The sequence below is a fragment of the Microcaecilia unicolor genome, chromosome 2, assembly GCF_901765095.1.
Source record: "Microcaecilia unicolor chromosome 2, aMicUni1.1, whole genome shotgun sequence".
In the NCBI taxonomy this organism is placed as follows: Eukaryota; Metazoa; Chordata; class Amphibia; order Gymnophiona; family Siphonopidae; genus Microcaecilia; species Microcaecilia unicolor.
The window spans coordinates 109,986,269-110,004,558 of record NC_044032.1 but is presented as its reverse complement, the minus strand read 5'-3'; the positions used below and the strand labels follow the sequence as shown (position 1 = coordinate 110,004,558).

The following is an 18,290-nucleotide window of genomic DNA, read 5'->3' as shown; positions in this document are numbered from 1 at the left end:
TCAGCAACACCTGCAAGGTCTCGTTTACTGCCGCCCGCTTGACAGCAGTGCCACATCGGGACTCCAAAAATGTGTCTCCCACTGGGGCAGCAAATTCTAGTCGGTAACCTTCTCTGATCAGGTCCAGGACCCACTGATCCGTCATAATCTTGGTCCACTCCTCAAGAAAGAGGGAACTGACGAATGGCCCGGCGCCCCTTCATTGTGGAGGACGCCCCTGTACTCACTCCTCAACGTTGCCCGGACACCGCCGCGCGTTTGTCCGAATGAAAGGAGTTCCTCTGCTGGAAACGGGTACGTTGACCAAACCATGCAGAGCGCCCCGGGCGATACCTCCAAGCTTCGCGAAAACGTGACCTGGAAGAGGAGGGAAAAGAAGGCCTTTTGGAAGAAGGCCTCGGCCTATCCTCAGGCAACTGCTGGGACTTAAGAGTCTCCTAGGTCCTTAACAATCTTCTCCAAATCCTCCCCAAATAAAAGAAGGCCCCAAAAGGGTAACCTCACCAGCCTCTGTTTAGAGGCCATGTCAGCCGCCCAATGCTGGAGCCAAAGAAGGTGGCGGGCAGCAACCGCCACAGACATCTGATTAGCCGAAGCTCTGACCAGATCATAAAGGGCATCAGCCAAAAAAGATGGGGCAGACTCCATATGCGACTCCATACGCAGGCCGATCTCAGCGAGGGAACCCGCTCCATCGGTGGGCTGCTCAACCGCCTGCTGCAACCAGGAAAGGCAGGCCCGGGCTGCATAGGAACTGCAAACAGCTGCCCGTAAGGAAAGACCTGAGATTTCAAACGACCGCTTCAGTGCGGATTCCAGCCGCCTGTCCTGCATATCTTTCAAAGCGACCCCTCCCTCCACCGGGAGAGTAGTCTTTTTAGTCACAGCTGTGATTAAAGCATCCACTTTAGGCATCCCAAAGAGGGCCAACTGACTTTCACTCAGAGGGTAAAGGTGACACATAGCCCTGGCCACCTTCAAGGGACCATCAGGGTCAGACCATTGAGCTAAAATAAGCTCTTGGATGGAAGCATGCACGGGAAAAGCCCGAGAAGGCTTCTTAGTACTAGCCATCCTAGGATAGCAGAGGCAGCGCCCTCAACAGGATCTTCAATACAAAGGGCCTGTAAGGCATCAGAAATGAGAGCTGGCAGCTTGTCGCGGTGGAAAATCCGAACCGCTTTAGGGTCATCCAACTCCTGTGGCAAGCAGCCACCCTCATCTGGATCCTGCCAGACCCCTCAGACTCCCCGAAACTAGACCACGGGGGAGAACGGGTGAAGAGTCCCCCTCAGACTGGGTATTCACTCATCTACGCTTAGCATCAGCCAAAAGCTAGGGGGAAGAAATAAAGTCTCCAGCAGACACTGGGCTATCAAGAATTAGAGGCAACCCAGTCCGACAGGAATTGTCAGGAGCCTCAGGCAGTGCTCTTTTTAACATAAAAGCCTTATGCATCAGCAGCACAAATTCAGGGGAGAAAAACTCACCCTGTACATCTGTCCCCACATTGGGGGAAGCGGAGGCAATAGCTCCTCTAGAAACCTCGAAATGCGGCGTCCCCCTGCACTCAGACCCCTCCGCAATCTCGAGGGTCAAGTCATGTGGCACCTCCAACATGGCAGCTGCTGCCACCTCCGTCGGGCGGGAAGAATCACCGCCCGCCATGCTTGAGCCAGCATTAGCATCTAGGCAGCATGTGCTGCAAAGCCCTGCTGCTGATCTGCGTTTCCCACAGTGGGAGCAGCACTTAACCCCTTCAGCAACCATCAAAAACAGAAAACAAAATGACACCCTCGCGCCAAAACTTACCCCGCACAGAGCGCTGTCAGAGAGAACCTTCCCGGAGGAGCTGGGCACCACTCTCACCTCAGGAGACCGAGTCAAACGAGTTGCGGTCAAACTGCACCGAACCAGGAGCTCAGGAGAAAGCCTCTCTCTCCCTCTCTTTTTTTTTTTACTGTGAGGAAAGTTAGAGGCAGGCAGCCACAGAGGAACTCTGGGAGGAGGAGGAATGGGGTAAGGCAGGGGCAGGGAAAATCAAGTATGCCTTTAAAGTGGGCACCACCAGCCACAACACCCCCCTCTCTACTGGGAAAGCACAGGAGCCACCCCAGGCAGAAATCCAGGAGCTGAAAAAGCAACGTCCACAACTGCTGGGAGATAGAGATATACTGAAGGCAGAGGGGGCTGGGTGTCCAGAAACACCATGTGCTTTCAGTGTTCTCTATCTCCACCTGCTGGTAGGCGGATACAACCCATCAGTTAATGGATTCATCCGCTGTTGATGACAAGGAAGCTCTTGTTATGCGACTCCTAAAGTTAGTACTATTATGGTATGGTAGAATTGCTTTATAGATGCTGAGTAATTTTTATACAGTTTTGTATTAATTCACAATATGCCTGGTACTGGATTTAGCTCAATGTGAGTTATATTCAGGTATAGTAGGTATTTTCTTGTCCATGGAGGGCTTACAATCTAAGGGCCCTGTTTACTAAGCCGAGCTAGCATCTTTAGTGTATGCTAATGCTAGAGACACCCATAGGGCTATACAAGTGTCTCTAGCATTAGCATGTGCTAAAAATGCTTGCACACCTTAGTAAACAAGGTCGTAAGTTTATACCTGAGGAAATGGAGGTTAAGTGACTTGTCCAAGATCTTAAGAAGCAGCAGTGGGATATGAACCTTGGCTTTCCTTCTTCTCAGCCTGCTGCTCTATTGGGTACAGTAGCAAGAGGGGAATAGAGAAGGGGATGTGATAGGAGCAAGATGGAAAGAGGGGAGGAGGGGTGGTAGCAAGAGTGAAGGAATTCAGGGCAAAAGAAGAGAAGAAAGAACGAAAGCAGTCAGAGGGGAGTGTAAGCTGGAGTCAGGCTAGGAAGAGAGGGAGTACAGCAACAGGAGGGGAAGGAGAAGGTAGTGGGGAGGGTTACAGGATAGGGGAAGATAGAGGAGGTAAGGAGGCAACAAAATAAGGTGAGAGCGGAGTGTGAAGTGAAGAGATGGGAGACAAGTTGGAAGGAAGCACGATGGGTGAGAGAGAGGAAGTGGTTGGGCACAGTGTGCAGGGGAAAAGAGGATTGAGAGAGGATGCCAAGCCTCTTGCTGTTTTAGTTGGGATGTGGGGTGCTGTATTGGGGCCACTAAGCCCCTCTTGTCTCTGTGGGAACTGTTATGCTGGAGATGCTGAGCCCCTCTTGTTTTGTTGGACTAGGTGGTGCTATGTTTGGGCTGCTGAGCCCATCTTATTTTAATTAGCATGAACAACTATTTTTATAGGAGTGAAAAATGTTCTGTTGAGGCCACCAAGCCCTTTTTGTTTTTGTTGGGGTGGGCAGCACTCTTTGGGGCCACCACACCCTGCTTTTTGTTTGGCCCATTTACTGACTCTCCTACTGTAAATGTTACTGCACACCACTGGCTAAATAATGGTAGAGGGGCATAATCGAACGGGGCGCCCAAGTTTTCATGAGGGTGTCCTCGCAGGACGGTCCCGTGAAGGGGTGGGGAAACCTGTATTATCGAAACAAGATGGGCGTTCATCTTTCGTTTCGATAATACGGTTGGGGACGCCAAAATCTCAACAATTAGGTCGACCTTAGAGATGGGTAATGCCGGTTTTTGGCCATAATGGAAACCGAGGACGCCCATCTCAAAAACGACCAAATCCAAGTCCTTTGGTCGTGGGAGGAGACAGAATTTGTAGTGCACTGGTCCCCCTGACATGCCAGGACACCAACCGGGCACCCTAGGGGGCACTGCAGTGGACTTCACAAATTGCTCCCAGGTGCATAGCTCCCTGGGTGCTGAGCCCCCCAAAACCCACTCCCCACAACTATACACCATTACCATAGCCCTAAGGGGTGAAGGGGGGCACCTACATGTCAGTACAGTGGGTTTCGTGTGGGTTTTGGAGGGCTCACATTTACCACCACAAGTGTAACAGATAGGGGGGGATGGGCCTGGGTCCGCCTGCCTGAAGTGCACTGCACCCACTAAAACTGCTCCAGGGACCTGCATACTGCTGTCAGGGAGCTGGGTATGACATTTGAGGCTGGCAAAAATAAATTTTTAAGTTTTGTTTTTTTTTTAGGGTGGGAGGGGGTTGGTGACCACTGGGGGAGTAAGGGGAGGTCATCCCCGATTCCCTCCAGTGGTCATCTGGTCAGTTCGGGCACCTTTCACGGCTTGGTCGCAAGAAAAAAATGGACCAAGTAAAGTTGGCCAAGTGCTCGTCAGTGACGCCCTTCTTTTTTCCATTATCGGCAGAGGATGCCCATTCTCTTAATCACGCCCCTGCCCCACCTTCGCTACGGTGCCGACACGCCCCAGTGAACTTTGGTCATTCCCGCGACGGGAAGCAGTTGAGGACGCCCAAAATCGGCTTTCGATTATGCCGATTTGGGCGACCCTGAGAGAAGGACGCCCATCTCCCGATTTGTGTCGGAAGATGGGCGCCCTTCTCTTTCGAAAATAAGCCTGATAGTGTTTACCACCGAGACACTGACCTGATATGGGAGGTGTTTTCCACATTAAGGTTTATTACAAAGGCTTAAATGCAATTAGCATGGAGTACTGAAAATGTGAATAAAAGCAAACTCATGACCACCACCTGAATATAACCATATAAAACCAAATTTAAAAAATTATACACAATTACCCTCTAAAATACTTGAAGGTTTATTAGTGAAATGATACCAAAAGTAACAGGTATACAATCTCTTCACTTTCTTAGGTAGCTGCTGTCCCAAAGCACACAATCTATCAGTCCCCAGGCATACAAGTTGTCACTGTTAAAGTAAAATAAAGCTGATGAGGTGCCAAATCACAAATGACTTTACATACTTTACATGGTAAAGTAATTTTTATCATTTTATTCTATATTGTGCTAGGTACCTAATATCCAGAAGAATAATTAACCATCACAAACTGGGCTTCAATACTTTAAACTGGCTTATTTTTTACAAAATGTATATTTCATAGTTTAAAACTTAACAGAAATCAAACCGAGTGCCTATGTTAATACCACAGATATAACTCGTTATGCCCTGTTTCTATCTGCACCCCCATTACAAGTATGGCAATTCAGTAATTTGAAAGTATTAAAATACAGCCACAATTGAGTTTAGTGTTTGCAACATTAAGCAAACTATTTGTGAAGCATTCAGACTTTTGTCATGACAATACATATGTAATACTCCACACTCATTTTCCTTATAACTGGATTTACATTTAACACTCAGCAAATTGAAGTCAGTCTTTAAAAACATAATTCTCATAAAATTCCTTCCACACTACACTATCAGCAATAAAGGATGAACTGAACACTCAGTAAAGCCAGTTAGGCTCCTTACTGCAAAAAACATTTGTAAAGGGCTACAACAGTTAAAAAAAAAAAAAAAAAAAAAAAAAAAAGGGTCCCAAACTGCGATTTCATTTCAAGCTATAAACCAGATCTGACCAAATGATTGGTCAACTCCTTAAGTACTACTCAAAAGTGTGTCATAGCCCTAAAAGAACCACCACCACATTTAACAGTTGTCCATAGCTTTCAGGTGGATTTCTATCCAAATCATGTGTGAATAAGCTGAGTACAGGAAAAAGGTTCTAAAAAGCAGCAACCCATGTTTTAAGAAGGCACTAAAGCTGAGGCTTGTGCTCCTATTTATTCTGTTTTGAAAAGAAGCATTTATTTTGTATTTTTCAGAACAGCACCTATGCCACCTGCAATATTTCTTAAAATGAAAACTCTCAGAAAGTTAAAACTACGGGCTGCTTTAAACTACTAGCTGTTTTGTATGCAAGAGTTGCTTTTCTTTCCTTTTTTTAAATAAAACCATGACATGCATTGATATATTACAGTTTTCTTCACAGTTTATGGATATTAATAACCAATTGACCTCATAAGGTTCAGCATCAAATAAGCAGAAACAATTCACAAAACTGCAAATTCAAACATAAGTTAGTTTTGCAGTGTGTCACTAACTATAAAGTTAAATGAGGGTTAAAAACATCCATTTTTATTTACATGGGGGCAATGTTTCCTCACTAGCATGTTAAACAGTAAACAGAGAAATAAATCAACATTAAACAATACAAATTTCAGAAGCCAGAAAACATCTCAATTGCCATGGCATCTTCCTTACTCTTTGAATGACATAAACCTACAACTATGTAGAAAGAGTAGTTTAGCAGCTGCTGGCAAATATTAACAAATGTTTTGAACAAATCATAGCCATCACAGAAATACCAAATTATATACTGCATGGACAGTTCTGAGGAGGGGGGTGTCTCGGATGTTTTCTTACGTTTAGCAAAACAAAGCTGTCACAGGTGAGAGCTACTAGTATGCATTAACCAGTTCATGTGAATAACTCCGATTCCCATTTTAGGGTGCAGAAATCCCCTTTGGCTGAAGGTCGATTCCCTTCATTATACCACTTCCATAGTACTAGGAAGGTTTTCCTCAGTAAGCTGGCAGGTCCCATTTTGCTGAAGATTCTCTTCATCTTCCTGTGGTGTATCTTTCTTCTCTACTTCTTTATTATTCTCAATGTTCTGTTCCTCTTTGCCATTATCATTCTCCTAGCAAGGTAAGTGCAAAGGTACAGAAATTGTTATAATATAAGCCATTACAATGCTTTTCACTATATACACAAGGGATAAGTATCCAAAATTCTAACTACTCAGCCAGCTAAAGATGATTTCAGACTAATACACCAAGCTTAACTTGTCAAACTCTCTCTTCCTTACAGTCCATACTATGCTGTATATCCAACATGTGAATGGGTATGTAGCTATTCCCATCCAATGAAGATTCAGCTTCTTTTATTCATGAAAAGAACCAAGATATGGTTATATGAGCATACTTTTAAGATTCTGTATGAAATCATATGTTTTATTTTGTTAGATACACTCACGCAATTACTAAGGCTGTTTTTCCATTCCACATCTTAAAAGATGAGGGGCATTGTAGTAAATTTGGCTTTAAATGCACCGCTACAGGCACAGAAACACAGCCAATATCCTCCCTCAACACCTCTCTTCATCAAGCCTCTTTCATCCCTTCACTCTGTCATCAACACTCTCTCTCATCTTTCTCTTCTCCCAATGTGCCACCCCCTCCCCCAGCTAGGCCATACCACCCAGGAAGCCAGTAGGCCAACCCCCAACTCTGTACCCTCCCCATGTAGCCAACTACATCCCTCCAGCTAATCCTCACCACTCAAAAAGCCTGTCAGCCATCTTGCAGCCTCTCCCTCTTCTCCCCCAGGTAGCTAACTAAAGCCCTCCATGCATGCAGGTAAGCAGCTCCTCTTCAACACCCCTTGCAGCCAAGTGTGCTTATCTACTGCTGGGGAGAGTAACCTTATTCACTTAACCAGTGTGTTTTTTCTAGCGATAAAGCTGCTGCTACTCAAATGACAGGCCACTTTTCAGGAGTGGGGTGATCACTGAGGGACCCACCACACAAAAGCCAGGCCCCCTGCAACCAGTCACAGGGCCAGATGCACTAAACTTAACGAGCCCTTAACAAGCAAGTACTAAACCCTGGCTTGCACTAAACGCCATTTCCCGATCAGAGTAGCAGCTAATGAAAACGGAATGCAAATCATTATAATGAGCTGTAGTACCATTGCAAGGCTATTATAATGAAATGCACTAACGTTTACCGATTCCCCTTACGGTGGAAACCCTAACGTGAGGTCTGCACCTCTCGTTAGGCAGGGGCTGCTGTGGGAAAGGAGAAAAAAAAAAAGCTGCGCGTCTGTGCCTAACATTGACGTTCTTCAAGGATGTCCCTGACGAGCACTGCTTTCTTTTTTTTTTTTTTTTTGTTACATTTGTACCCCACGCTTTCCCACTCATGGCAGGCTCAATGCGGCTTACATGGGGCAATGGAAGGTTAAGTGACTTGCCCAGAGTCACAAGGAGCTGCCTGTGCCTGAAGTGGGAATCAAACTCAGTTCCTCAGTTCCCCAGGACCAAAGTCCACCACCCTAATCACTAGGCCACTCCTCCCTTCCGACGCCCCCCCACCCAAGGTTGCTGCCGCCGCTACCCCCTCCCCCTGCAATGAAAGAGCTTTCCGCAGCCCCGCCCCCCCGAGGCCACCGCCGCCTCTCCCCCCCTCTTGAAATGACAGCTTCCCCGCCATCCTCTGCACCCCGTGGCCCCGCCCCCCCGCCCCCCTGAGGTCGTCCCTGCCGCCGCTCCCCCCCCACCCACCCCCCTCCGTCTGCCACCGGGCCCTCACAGCGCCTTTCACCCCCGTGTGAAGGCGCTGCACCGGCCACAGCAGGCAACAGCTGATCACTTGGCTTCGGGACTTCCCTTCTTTCCTCCTTGGCCCGCCCTCGTCTGATGTAAGTTACCTACATAAGTTACTTACATCAGACGAGGGCGGGCCAAGGAGGAAAGAAGGGAAGTCCCGAAGCCAAGCGATCAGCTGTTGCTGCTGCAGCCGGTGCAGCGCCTTCACACGGGGGTGAGAGGCGCTGTGAGGGCCCGGTGGCAGACAGAGGGGTGCGGGGCTGCGGAAAGCTCTTTCAATGCAGGGGGAGCAGCAGCTGCGACCTCAGGCGGGGGGGGGGGGGCAACGCAGTCTATAAAGGACATCCATAAGGACATCCATAGGCACGTCGTTTTTTGTAGTTGTTTTGTTTTATTTTTGACGTCCTTGGCATGCGCAGAGCAGCCAGCATAACGCTTGGCTGCTCTGCGCATGCTCTACCGGCCGATTCTCCGACTGTTTTACGAGGGATTAGAGAATGCAAGTGAGCTGCAACGAGCAGCTCATTTGCATTCCCTTTTTTTGATGCATTGCCGTTCCCTACCGATTAGCTATGGAATTCGGTAGTGAACGGCTCTAACGACGACTTTAGTGCATCTGGCTCACAGAATCTATGACAAAGCAGATTTGATGTGTAGAGCCTGAACTCCTTCATTAAAACTTGGGGACCATGGGTCAATTTTAGCAGGTAATAGAGAAGGTGTAGGTATTAAGTACCCCCAAGTACCCCCTCAAAAAAAAAGCGCTGCTTGTAACGGATATTTTCTGTAGACAGGAAAAAAAAACCCATTCTGAGTGTGTGTGGCCCTTACTGTAAACAGCACTCTCCTCAGCAACTCAGTTCTAAAGCTCAAGACAGCAACTTGTGAAGTAAGAGGGATTGTAAACCCAATCAATTTGGCTATCTACAGAAAACAACTGCTACAGGTAAGCAAAAACACTTTTTTTTCCATCAACAAACAAGACTAAATCAGGCACACAACTGAGTGATTCCCAAGTTATGAAAGCTCATCTCTTTATATACTATCACATATTTAACAGCAGTCCAAAATAGTGTTACAGTTGCTACATCACACGGATTTTCCAGCACAGCTTAACCAAGGTGCCACAGCTTTAAAAAATTACAAAACTAAAATAGGTATTTGGCAGGGGATGGGAGAGACATGTCATTTGCGTTTCTGGTCTCTTACCCTTCTTAAGACAGCAGGGATGGGATGGACTGGTCCCAATTGGATGACATCATCCACCACTATGGTAGCAATTGGACTTTATCATTGGATCTCCATGATTTTCAGTTACAACCAGAAACCCAATTTCTCCAATGAAATATATTTTTATAAGGGTTTTTCAGTTTAAGAGCTATAAATAAGGCATCTGATTTTCAGTTAACTATTTTTTTTTTTTTTTTGCCTGGTAGTCCTTCCTTTTACCTTTTTCTCCTAGTTCATTCAATCACTATCAGCCTTCATTCAAAACTACCTTGCGATTTTTCTCCTCTTTTAATAGGTCCACCCTCCTGTCGTTCCTAGCCATATCTTAAGAATGTTTACTATACTGGCTCAAACCAAAAGGTCTATGTAGTCCAGTATCCTGTTTTAACAGTGGCCAATTTATGCCACAAGTAAGAACATAAGCGTTGCCATACTGGGACAGACTGTATTGGCACCAAGCCCGGTATCCTGTTTCCAACAGTGGCCAATCCAGGTTACAGTACCTGGCAAGATCCCAAAACAGTATAATACATGTTATGCTGCTTATCCTAGAAATAATCAGTGGATTTTCCCAAGTCCATCTTAATAATGGCCCAGAGTTTAATTACATGCCGAGTGAAGAAATATTTTCTCCAATTTATTTTAAATGTACTTACTTTGTAGTTTCAATGTGTGCCCCCTAGTCCTAGTATTTTTGGAAAGAGTAAACAAGTGATTCACGTCTACCTATTCCACACCACTCGGCAAAATACCACAAAGTAGCAGGGGCTTCCCTCAGCCTTAATAGTTTAAGGATGTTCCTTCCAGAAATTTGTTCAAACCATCTATGCAAACTGCTTTTGCCATATCTTCTGCTTTTTATGCATTTACTAGCCGTTAAGCCCGTTAAAACAGGCGAGATTTGTGTTTTGCAAAATGTAATACTTCTCACCTCCATCCATCCATGTCCAGCAAACCTCCTCTCTCCCTTGCCCTCCCTCCCTCCCCTGATCCATTTCCAGCAACCGTGCTCTCTCCCCTGCCCTCCCCCCCCCCATGTCCAGCAGCCCTCCTGTATCCCCTGGCCTCCCCCTGTCCACCAGCCATGCTCTCTCCCCTGCCCTCTCCCCATATCCAGCAACCCTCCACTTTCCCTTGGCCTCCCCCCGTCCACCAACCCCCCCCCCCTCTCCCCTGCCCTCCCCACATGTCCAGCAACCCTCCTCTCTCCCCTGCCCTCCCCTCCATCAATCCATGTCCAGCAACCCTGCTCTCTCCCCTGTCCTCCCCCCATGTCCAGCAGCCCTCCTCTCTCCCCTGGCCTCAGCCCCCCCACCGACCCTCCTCTCTCCCCTGCCCTCCCCCCATATCCAGCAACCCTCCTCTTTCCCTTGGCCTCCCCTCCCACCATCCACCAACCCTGCTCTCTCCCCTGCCCTCCCCCCATGTCCAGCAACCCTCCTTTCTCCACCCTGCCCTCCCCCATGTCCAGCTACCCTCCTCGCCGCCGTTCCCTTCCCCCTCCATGCCGGGCCCCCTGCACTGACATGAGAGCGCCTCTCACCTACTATTACTACTACTATTTAACATTTCTAAAGAGCTACCAGGGTTGCGCAGTGCTGTACAATTAACAAAGAAAAACAGTCCCTGCTCAAAGGAGCTTACAATCTAAAGGACAAAAAGTGCAGTCAATCAAGATTGAGGCAGTCTAGATTTCCTGGATAGAGGTACAATGGTTAGGTGCCGAAAGCGACATTGAAGAGGTGGGCTTTGAGCATGGATTTGAAAATGGGTAGGGAGGGGGCTTAGCGTATGGGCTCAGGGAGTTTATTCCAAGCATAGGGTGAGGCGAGGCAGAAAGGGCTGAGTCTGTAGTTGGCGGTGGTGGAGAAGGGTACTGAGAGGAGGGATTTGTCCTGTGAGCTGAGGTTACGGGTAGGAGCGTAAGGGGAGATGAGGGTTGAGAGGTAGTGAGGGGCTGCAGATTGAGTGCATTTGTAGGTTAGTAGGAGAAGCTTGAACTGTATGCGGTACCTGATCGGAAGCCAGTGAAGTGACTTGAGGAGAGGGGCGATATGAGCATATCGGTCTAGGGGGAAGATAAGACGCGCAGCAGAGTCCTGAACGGATTGAAGGGGGGATAAATGGTTAAGTGGGAGGCCAGTGAGGAGTAGGTTGCAGTAGTCAAGGCGAGAGGTAATGAGAGAGTGGATGAAAGTTCGGGTGGTGTGCTCAGACAGGAAAGGGCGAATTTTGCTAATGTTATAGAGAAAGAAGCGACAGGTCTTGGCTGTCTGCTGGATATGGGCAGAGAAGGAGAGGGAGGAGTCGAAGATGACTCCGAGGTTGCAGGCAGATGAGACAGGGAGGATGAGGGTGTTATCGACTGAAATAGAGAGTGGAGGGAGAGGAGAAGTGGGTTTGGGTGGAAAGACAATGAGCTCGGTCTTGGCCATGTTCAGTTTCCGGTGGCGGTTGGACATCCAGGCAGCAATGTCGGATAAGCAGGCCGATACTTTGGCTTGGGTTTCCGCAGTGATGTCTGGTGTGGAGATATAAAGCTGGGTGTCGTCAGCATAAAGATGATATTGGAAACCATGAGATGAGATCAGCAAGCCCAGGGAAGAGGTGTAGATTGAAAAAAGAAGGGGTCCAATGACAGATCCCTGAGGAACTCCAACAGAGAGCGGGATAGGGGTGGAAGAAGATCCATGAGAATGTACTCTGAAGGTACGGTGGGAGAGATAAGAGGAGAACCAGGAGAGGACAGAGCCCTGGAACCCAAATGAGGATAGTGTAGCAAGAAGTAAATTATGATTGACAGTGTCAAAAGCGGCGGATAGGTCAAGGAGGATGAGGATGGAGTAGTGACCTTTGGATTTGGCAAGGAATAGGTCATTACAGACTTTAGTGAGTACCGTTTCTGTCGCGTGTAGAGGGGGCGAAAACCGGATTGAAGCGGATCGAGGATGGCATGAGAGGAGAGAAAATCAAGGCAGCGGCTGTGAACGGCGCATTCAAGTATCTTGGAGAGGAAGGGTAGGAGGGAGATGGGGCGGTAGTTGGAAGGGCAGGTAGGGTCTAGTGATGTTTTTTTGAGGAGTGGTGTGACTACAGCATCCTTGAAGGAGTCAGGGACAGTTGCAGTAGAGAGAGAGGGGCTGAGGATATGACAGATGGGGGGGGGGGTGACAGTAGGCGAGATGATGTTTAGTAAGTTAGTGGGAATGGGATCGGAGGAACAGGTGGTGCATTTCGAGGAGGAAAGAAGGTGGGCGGTTTCCTCCTCGGTGATATCAGGAAACGAGGAGAAGTAGGCCTGGGTTGGTTGGTTGAGGGAGTGGGTTTAAGGGTGAAGAGGAAGAGGTGGCTTGGTAGTGAATTCGAGGTTGATCTTCTGCACCTTGTCGCGGAAGTAGTCAGCCAGTGATTGAGGAGAGAGTGAGGGGGGTGGGAGCGGAGGGCACTTTGAGGTGGGAGTTAAGGGTGGCGAAGAGACGACGAGGGTTGGAGCCGATCGCTCTGCTGCTGCCTACAGCGCTTCCACACGGAGGTGAGAGGCGCTGTCAGGTCAGTGCAGGGGGCCCGATATGGAGGGGGGCGGGAGCGGCGGCGTCGGAGATGGTGGAGGTTGGTGCGCCAGCGATGTTGGTGCATTTCAACTTTCCAGGCTCCAACGGCAGGCAGCGTCCGACTCCATTTCCCTCTCTGTTCCTCCCTCTGATGTCATCATGTCTTGACGCAAGGGCGGGACAGAGAGGGAAGTCTCTACTGCGCATTTGCGGGTGAGTCGGTCACTTGCCATTTATATGTTTGATAAATGATCTGGAAATGCGAACAAATCTGCAGAAAAGACAAAATTATTCAAGGTTGTTAAACTGCATGTGGACTTTGAGAAAATGTAGGACCACTTCAGGAGACTAGAAGACTGGCAGAAGACATTTAATGTGGGGAAGTGCAAAGTGATAAGATTGGGAAGAATAACACAACTTACAGCTACATAATACTAGATTCCACAATAGGAGTCACTATCCAGAAAAAGGATCTAAGCATTATCATGGACAACACGTTGACATCTTCCACTCAGTGTGCCTCAGTTGCCAAAATGTTACGAATTACTAAGGAGATTAAAACAAAAAAAATATCATAATGCCTTTGTATCATTTCATGGCATAAGCATACCTTGAGTATCACCTGCTATTCTGGTCACATCTCAACAACGATATAGCAGAATTATAAAAGGTACAGAGAAGGGAAACCACAGCTCATAGTAGACAAGGCTCGAAATTCCTCTGATAGGGCAAGGGGAATAAAATGAAGCCTTTGCTTGGTGGGAGGGGGAAGATGACTGGGTCACTATTTTTAATTATATAAACTTCATAATTGTTGTCATTGATGAAATATCTGGATGAGGAGAAGGGTGATGTATTTGCTGTTATTAAACACATGCACTGCACTGACCTGGTTCCTCACCAGCTACTACTGAAAAGGTGCTTGGAGGTGGGCTTGTCAGGGATGATGAGCTAGATTGCCTCCTTTTTATGAGAGAGGAGTAGAGAGGTAGTATGAGTGCCACAGGGATCGGCTGTGTCCTGCCCCCCCCCCTTTAATATCTTTTGATCCAATCTTCATGTTTGTGATGTTAACATTTTGATTTCAGGAAGAATGGAAGATAGACTACAGATGTGGTGGTGAATAGGAATCTCAAGGAGTTAGTGTAGTGGGTTGAGATAACTACTGAAAGCAGCAAAAATTGAAGGAACCGTTGTTGGACATGTAAGTCCCACACTGGAACTTTATAACACTATCACTTTTTTGTATGAGTGTACATTTTTGAAAGATTACTGGGACAGGATATGGTCTCGCGTTTCTGTAATCCTAAATATGTTTATTCTAGAATTTGATATACCACCTTTGCAAATAAAAGGTTAAGGCAGTTTACAACAAAATTAGAAAAAAGGAATTTGATTAAAATAGGAAAGAGCTCATTCATACTATAGCTACAAGCAAAAAAAAAAAATTAAAAACAAAAAGCTGCAATTCAGTGAGAACATGCAGGCTGCTGGACACACATCTAGGTAAAAGGTTTGTTGAACGTTAGCTGAAAGTAAAGGGTCTTCAGAAGCAACAACTCTTTTTAGGGAGAGTTCAAGCTCTGATGCTGGACGCCAGAAAAGAACATGGATGATCTGGTCGATTCAAAACTTGGGTGAGGGAAACACTAGCTGATGGGCATTGAGAGCACACCGGGAACGAGACTGGGTATAACGGATAATCAACAATGAAGGAAAGAGGAAATCCCATGTGTAGCACCTTGTAAGTTACAACAAGTATCTTGATCCAAATTCTAAACCTTACCGGCAGCCAGTGTAGCTGCAAGAACAGTGGAGGTAAGGTTTCCTTGCATGAAATAAGAGGCACATCACTGGATTTTGAAGAGTTTGGAGTTGGCGAAGTTGAACCTGAGAAATGCCAGCATAAACAGTATTACAGTAGTCTAACCGTGAGATGAAAGCAGAGTAAGCAGAGAAGGAAAGTCAAGATACTTACGAACAGAACGAATACGAGCCAAAAGAAACCCTTTTGCACTACCTGGGAAACCTGAGTTTTCAACGACAGTGTAGAATCAATCATTATACCCAAATATTGAACGGAGAGGACCAGTGATATTGGAATATTGAAAAGAGCTGGGGTCAAAGAAGGTTCCTTGTGTGTTCCAGTGATCCAGAAAACAGTGGCTTTGGAAGTGTTCAACAGTAAGTTGTGTGGAGAAACCCAATCAGAAAATATTCAGGAGCCACACACTTATAAGGCTATAGTCTGGAAATCTTTAGGCTTGAATAGTCCTTTGCCACTAGATGAATGGTATTTGTTTGATATGCTTCTGATGGTTGCTATTAAATTTGTACTCAAGCATCAATGATGGAATACTGTATGTATATATCATAGGTGTGAGGGTGTTTTATGGAAAACTAATTCACTTTATTTAGGCCTTTCAAAGTCTATGATTTATTCCCTGCAAATGGTGCAGAATTCAGCTGCTAGACTTAACAGATCTGTCAAAATTTAACTATAATCTCACAGACTTTGAAGGAATTGCATCAGTTGCCAGTGTTCTGGCGGATTAGATTCAAAGTATCGTGAAAAGATGCTCTTCTTGTTTTGACTTTATCTTTACAATTTTATCAACCAATCCGTAGTTTACGTTCCTCTGATAAATTGGTATAGCAAAGATACTTACCTGTAGCAGATATTCTCCGAGGACAGCAGGCTTCTTATTCTCACAAGTGCATCGCCCGGTTTGGCAAAATTGCCAGAAGAAAAATCTAGAGCTTTCAGGAGCATGAGCCATGCTCCAGCGCGCATGCGCAAGTGCCTTCCCGCCCGCTGCGTGAACGCGCCACTTCAGTTTAACACAAAAGCAAAAACCAAATAAAAACATGGAACAGACAACTCTAAGGGGAGGTGGGTGGGATTGTGAGATTAAGAAGCCTGCTGTCCTCGGACAGTACCTGCTTCAGGTAAGTCTCTTCACTTTCTCTGAGGACAAGCAGGATTGCTTCTTCTCACAAGTTGGGAATCCCTAGCAGCCAGGCTCACCCAAAACAAAAAATGTTGGTCAATTGGGCCTCGCGACAGCAAGGACTTAAAGCAGATTAACCTGAAACCATATACAAAATTAGATGAGAGAGCAGCCTGGAACAGAATAAAATGGGCCTAGGAGGGTGGAATTGGATTCTAGACCCCAAACAGATTCTGCAACACTGACTGCCCAAACCGACTGTTGCATCAGGTATTCTGCTCAAGGCAGTAGTGAGATGTGAATGTGTGGACAGAAGACTACGTCGCAGCTTTGCAAATCTCTTCAATGGAGCTGACTTCAAGAGGGCTACCAACGCAGCCATGGCTCTAACATTATGAGCCGTGACATGACCCTCCAAAATCAGCCCACCCTGGGCATAAGCGAAGGACATACAATCTGCCAGCCAATTGGGTATGGTGCATTTCGCAACCTCCATCCTATTGGGATCAAAAGAAGCAAAAAGCTGGGCGACTGTCTGAAGGGCTTCATCCGCTCCACGTAAAAGGTCAATGCTCTCTTGCAGTCCAAAGTGTGCAAGCTGCTTTAGCTAGGATCGGCAAGAGGTTGGGGAAAGAATGTTGGCAAGACAATCGACTGGTTCAGATGGAACTCAGACACCACCTTTAGAAGAATTTAGGGCGTGTGTGGAGGACTACTCTGTTGTGATGTGATGAAACTTAATATAAGGTGCATCTACTACTAAGGCCTGAAGCTCAATGACCCTATGAGCTGAAGTAACAGGTCAAGTACTTCAGATGGCAGGAATTCAGTGGCTCAAAAGGAGCTTTCATCAGCTGGGTGAACACGATGCTGAGATCCCATGACACTGGTGGAGGTTTGACAGGGGGCTTTGACAAAAGCAAATCTCTCATGAAGCGAACTAAAGGCTATCCATTTTCTTGGTGGCTGTTACTTCAGCTCGTAGGGTCATTGAGCTTCAGGCCTTAGTAGTAGATGCACCTTATATTAAGTTTCATCAGAGATAGGCTTACCTTCTATACGCTGATAAGCACTAATTGCACCAAAGTGAACTCATAAGGAGTTGGTCTTGATGCCAGACTCTGATGTGTAGAAGGTATTCAAGCAGGGTCTGTGTAGGACAAGAAAGGGGATCTATGGTCTTGCTGTCACACCAGATGGCAAACCTCCTCCATTTAAAAGAATAATGCTTCTTAGTGGAATTTTTCCTGGAAGCCAACAAGACACGGGAGTCACCCTCCAAAAGACCCAAGGAAGCAAATTCTAGGCTCGCAACATCCAGGCATGAAAGCCAGAGACTAGAGGTTAGGATGCAGAAGCGACCCCTCGTTCTGAATGATTAAAGTCGGAAAACATTCCAATCTCCATGATTCTTCGGAGGACAATTCCAGGAGGGAACCATATTTATTTATTAGGATTTATTTACTCAAGGCGGTGTACAGTAAGAATAGACCAAACATGAGCAATAGACAATTACAGCAGTAACATAATTCCAAAACAATACAAAGCATGGCATGGTATACTGCTCATAATATCAATACAATACGTAATAGAACATTATAATTGATAGTGAAGTGTAAAGCAAAGATGTAACATATAGATAGATAAGAAAGTAGGAAGAGTTAGAAATGGAGTGGATAGAGCACCGTTCACGGAAGAGGGTGTGTATGAACAACTTGAAAATTTAAATGTGGACAGTCGTGGGACCGGACGGGATCCACCTCAGGATATTGAGGGAGCTGAGAGAGGTTCTGGCGGGTCCTCTTAAAGATTTGTTTAATAAATCCTTCGAGACGGGAGAGGTTCCGTGGGATTGGAGAATGGCGGATGTGGTCCCTCTTCACAAAAGTGGTGATAGGGAAGAAGCTGGAAACTACAGGCCAGTAAGCCTCACTTCAGTTATTGGAAAAGTAATGGAAGTGATGCTGAAGGAAAGGATAGTGAATTTCCTGGAAGCCAATAAGTTGCAAGATCTGAGACAACATGATTTTACCAAAGGTAAATCATGCCAAACGAATCTCATTGAATTCTTTGACTGGGTGACCGGAGAACTGAATCAGGGACGTGCTATAGACGTAATCTACTTAGATTTCAGCAAAGCTTTTGACACGGTTCCCCACAGGAGGCTGTTGAATAAACTTGACAGGCTGAAAATAGGACCCGACGTGGTGAACTGGATTAAGAACTGGTTGACGGACAGACGCCAGAGGGTGGTGGTTAATGGAATTCGCTCGGATGAGGGAA

General features: G+C 46.5%; 1 protein-coding gene across 1 annotated transcript in view; it reads right to left on the bottom strand.

Moving 5' to 3' along the window:
- Positions 1-4,668: 4,668 nt before the first annotated feature.
- Positions 4,669-18,290, bottom strand: part of SREK1 (splicing regulatory glutamic acid and lysine rich protein 1) — a 252,902-nt gene continuing 239,280 nt past the window's right edge. Inside the window, 1 exon segment of the mRNA XM_030193208.1 lies at positions 4,669-6,586. Coding sequence (XP_030049068.1) covers positions 6,434-6,586 — 153 coding nt within the window. The 3' untranslated portion in view covers positions 4,669-6,433.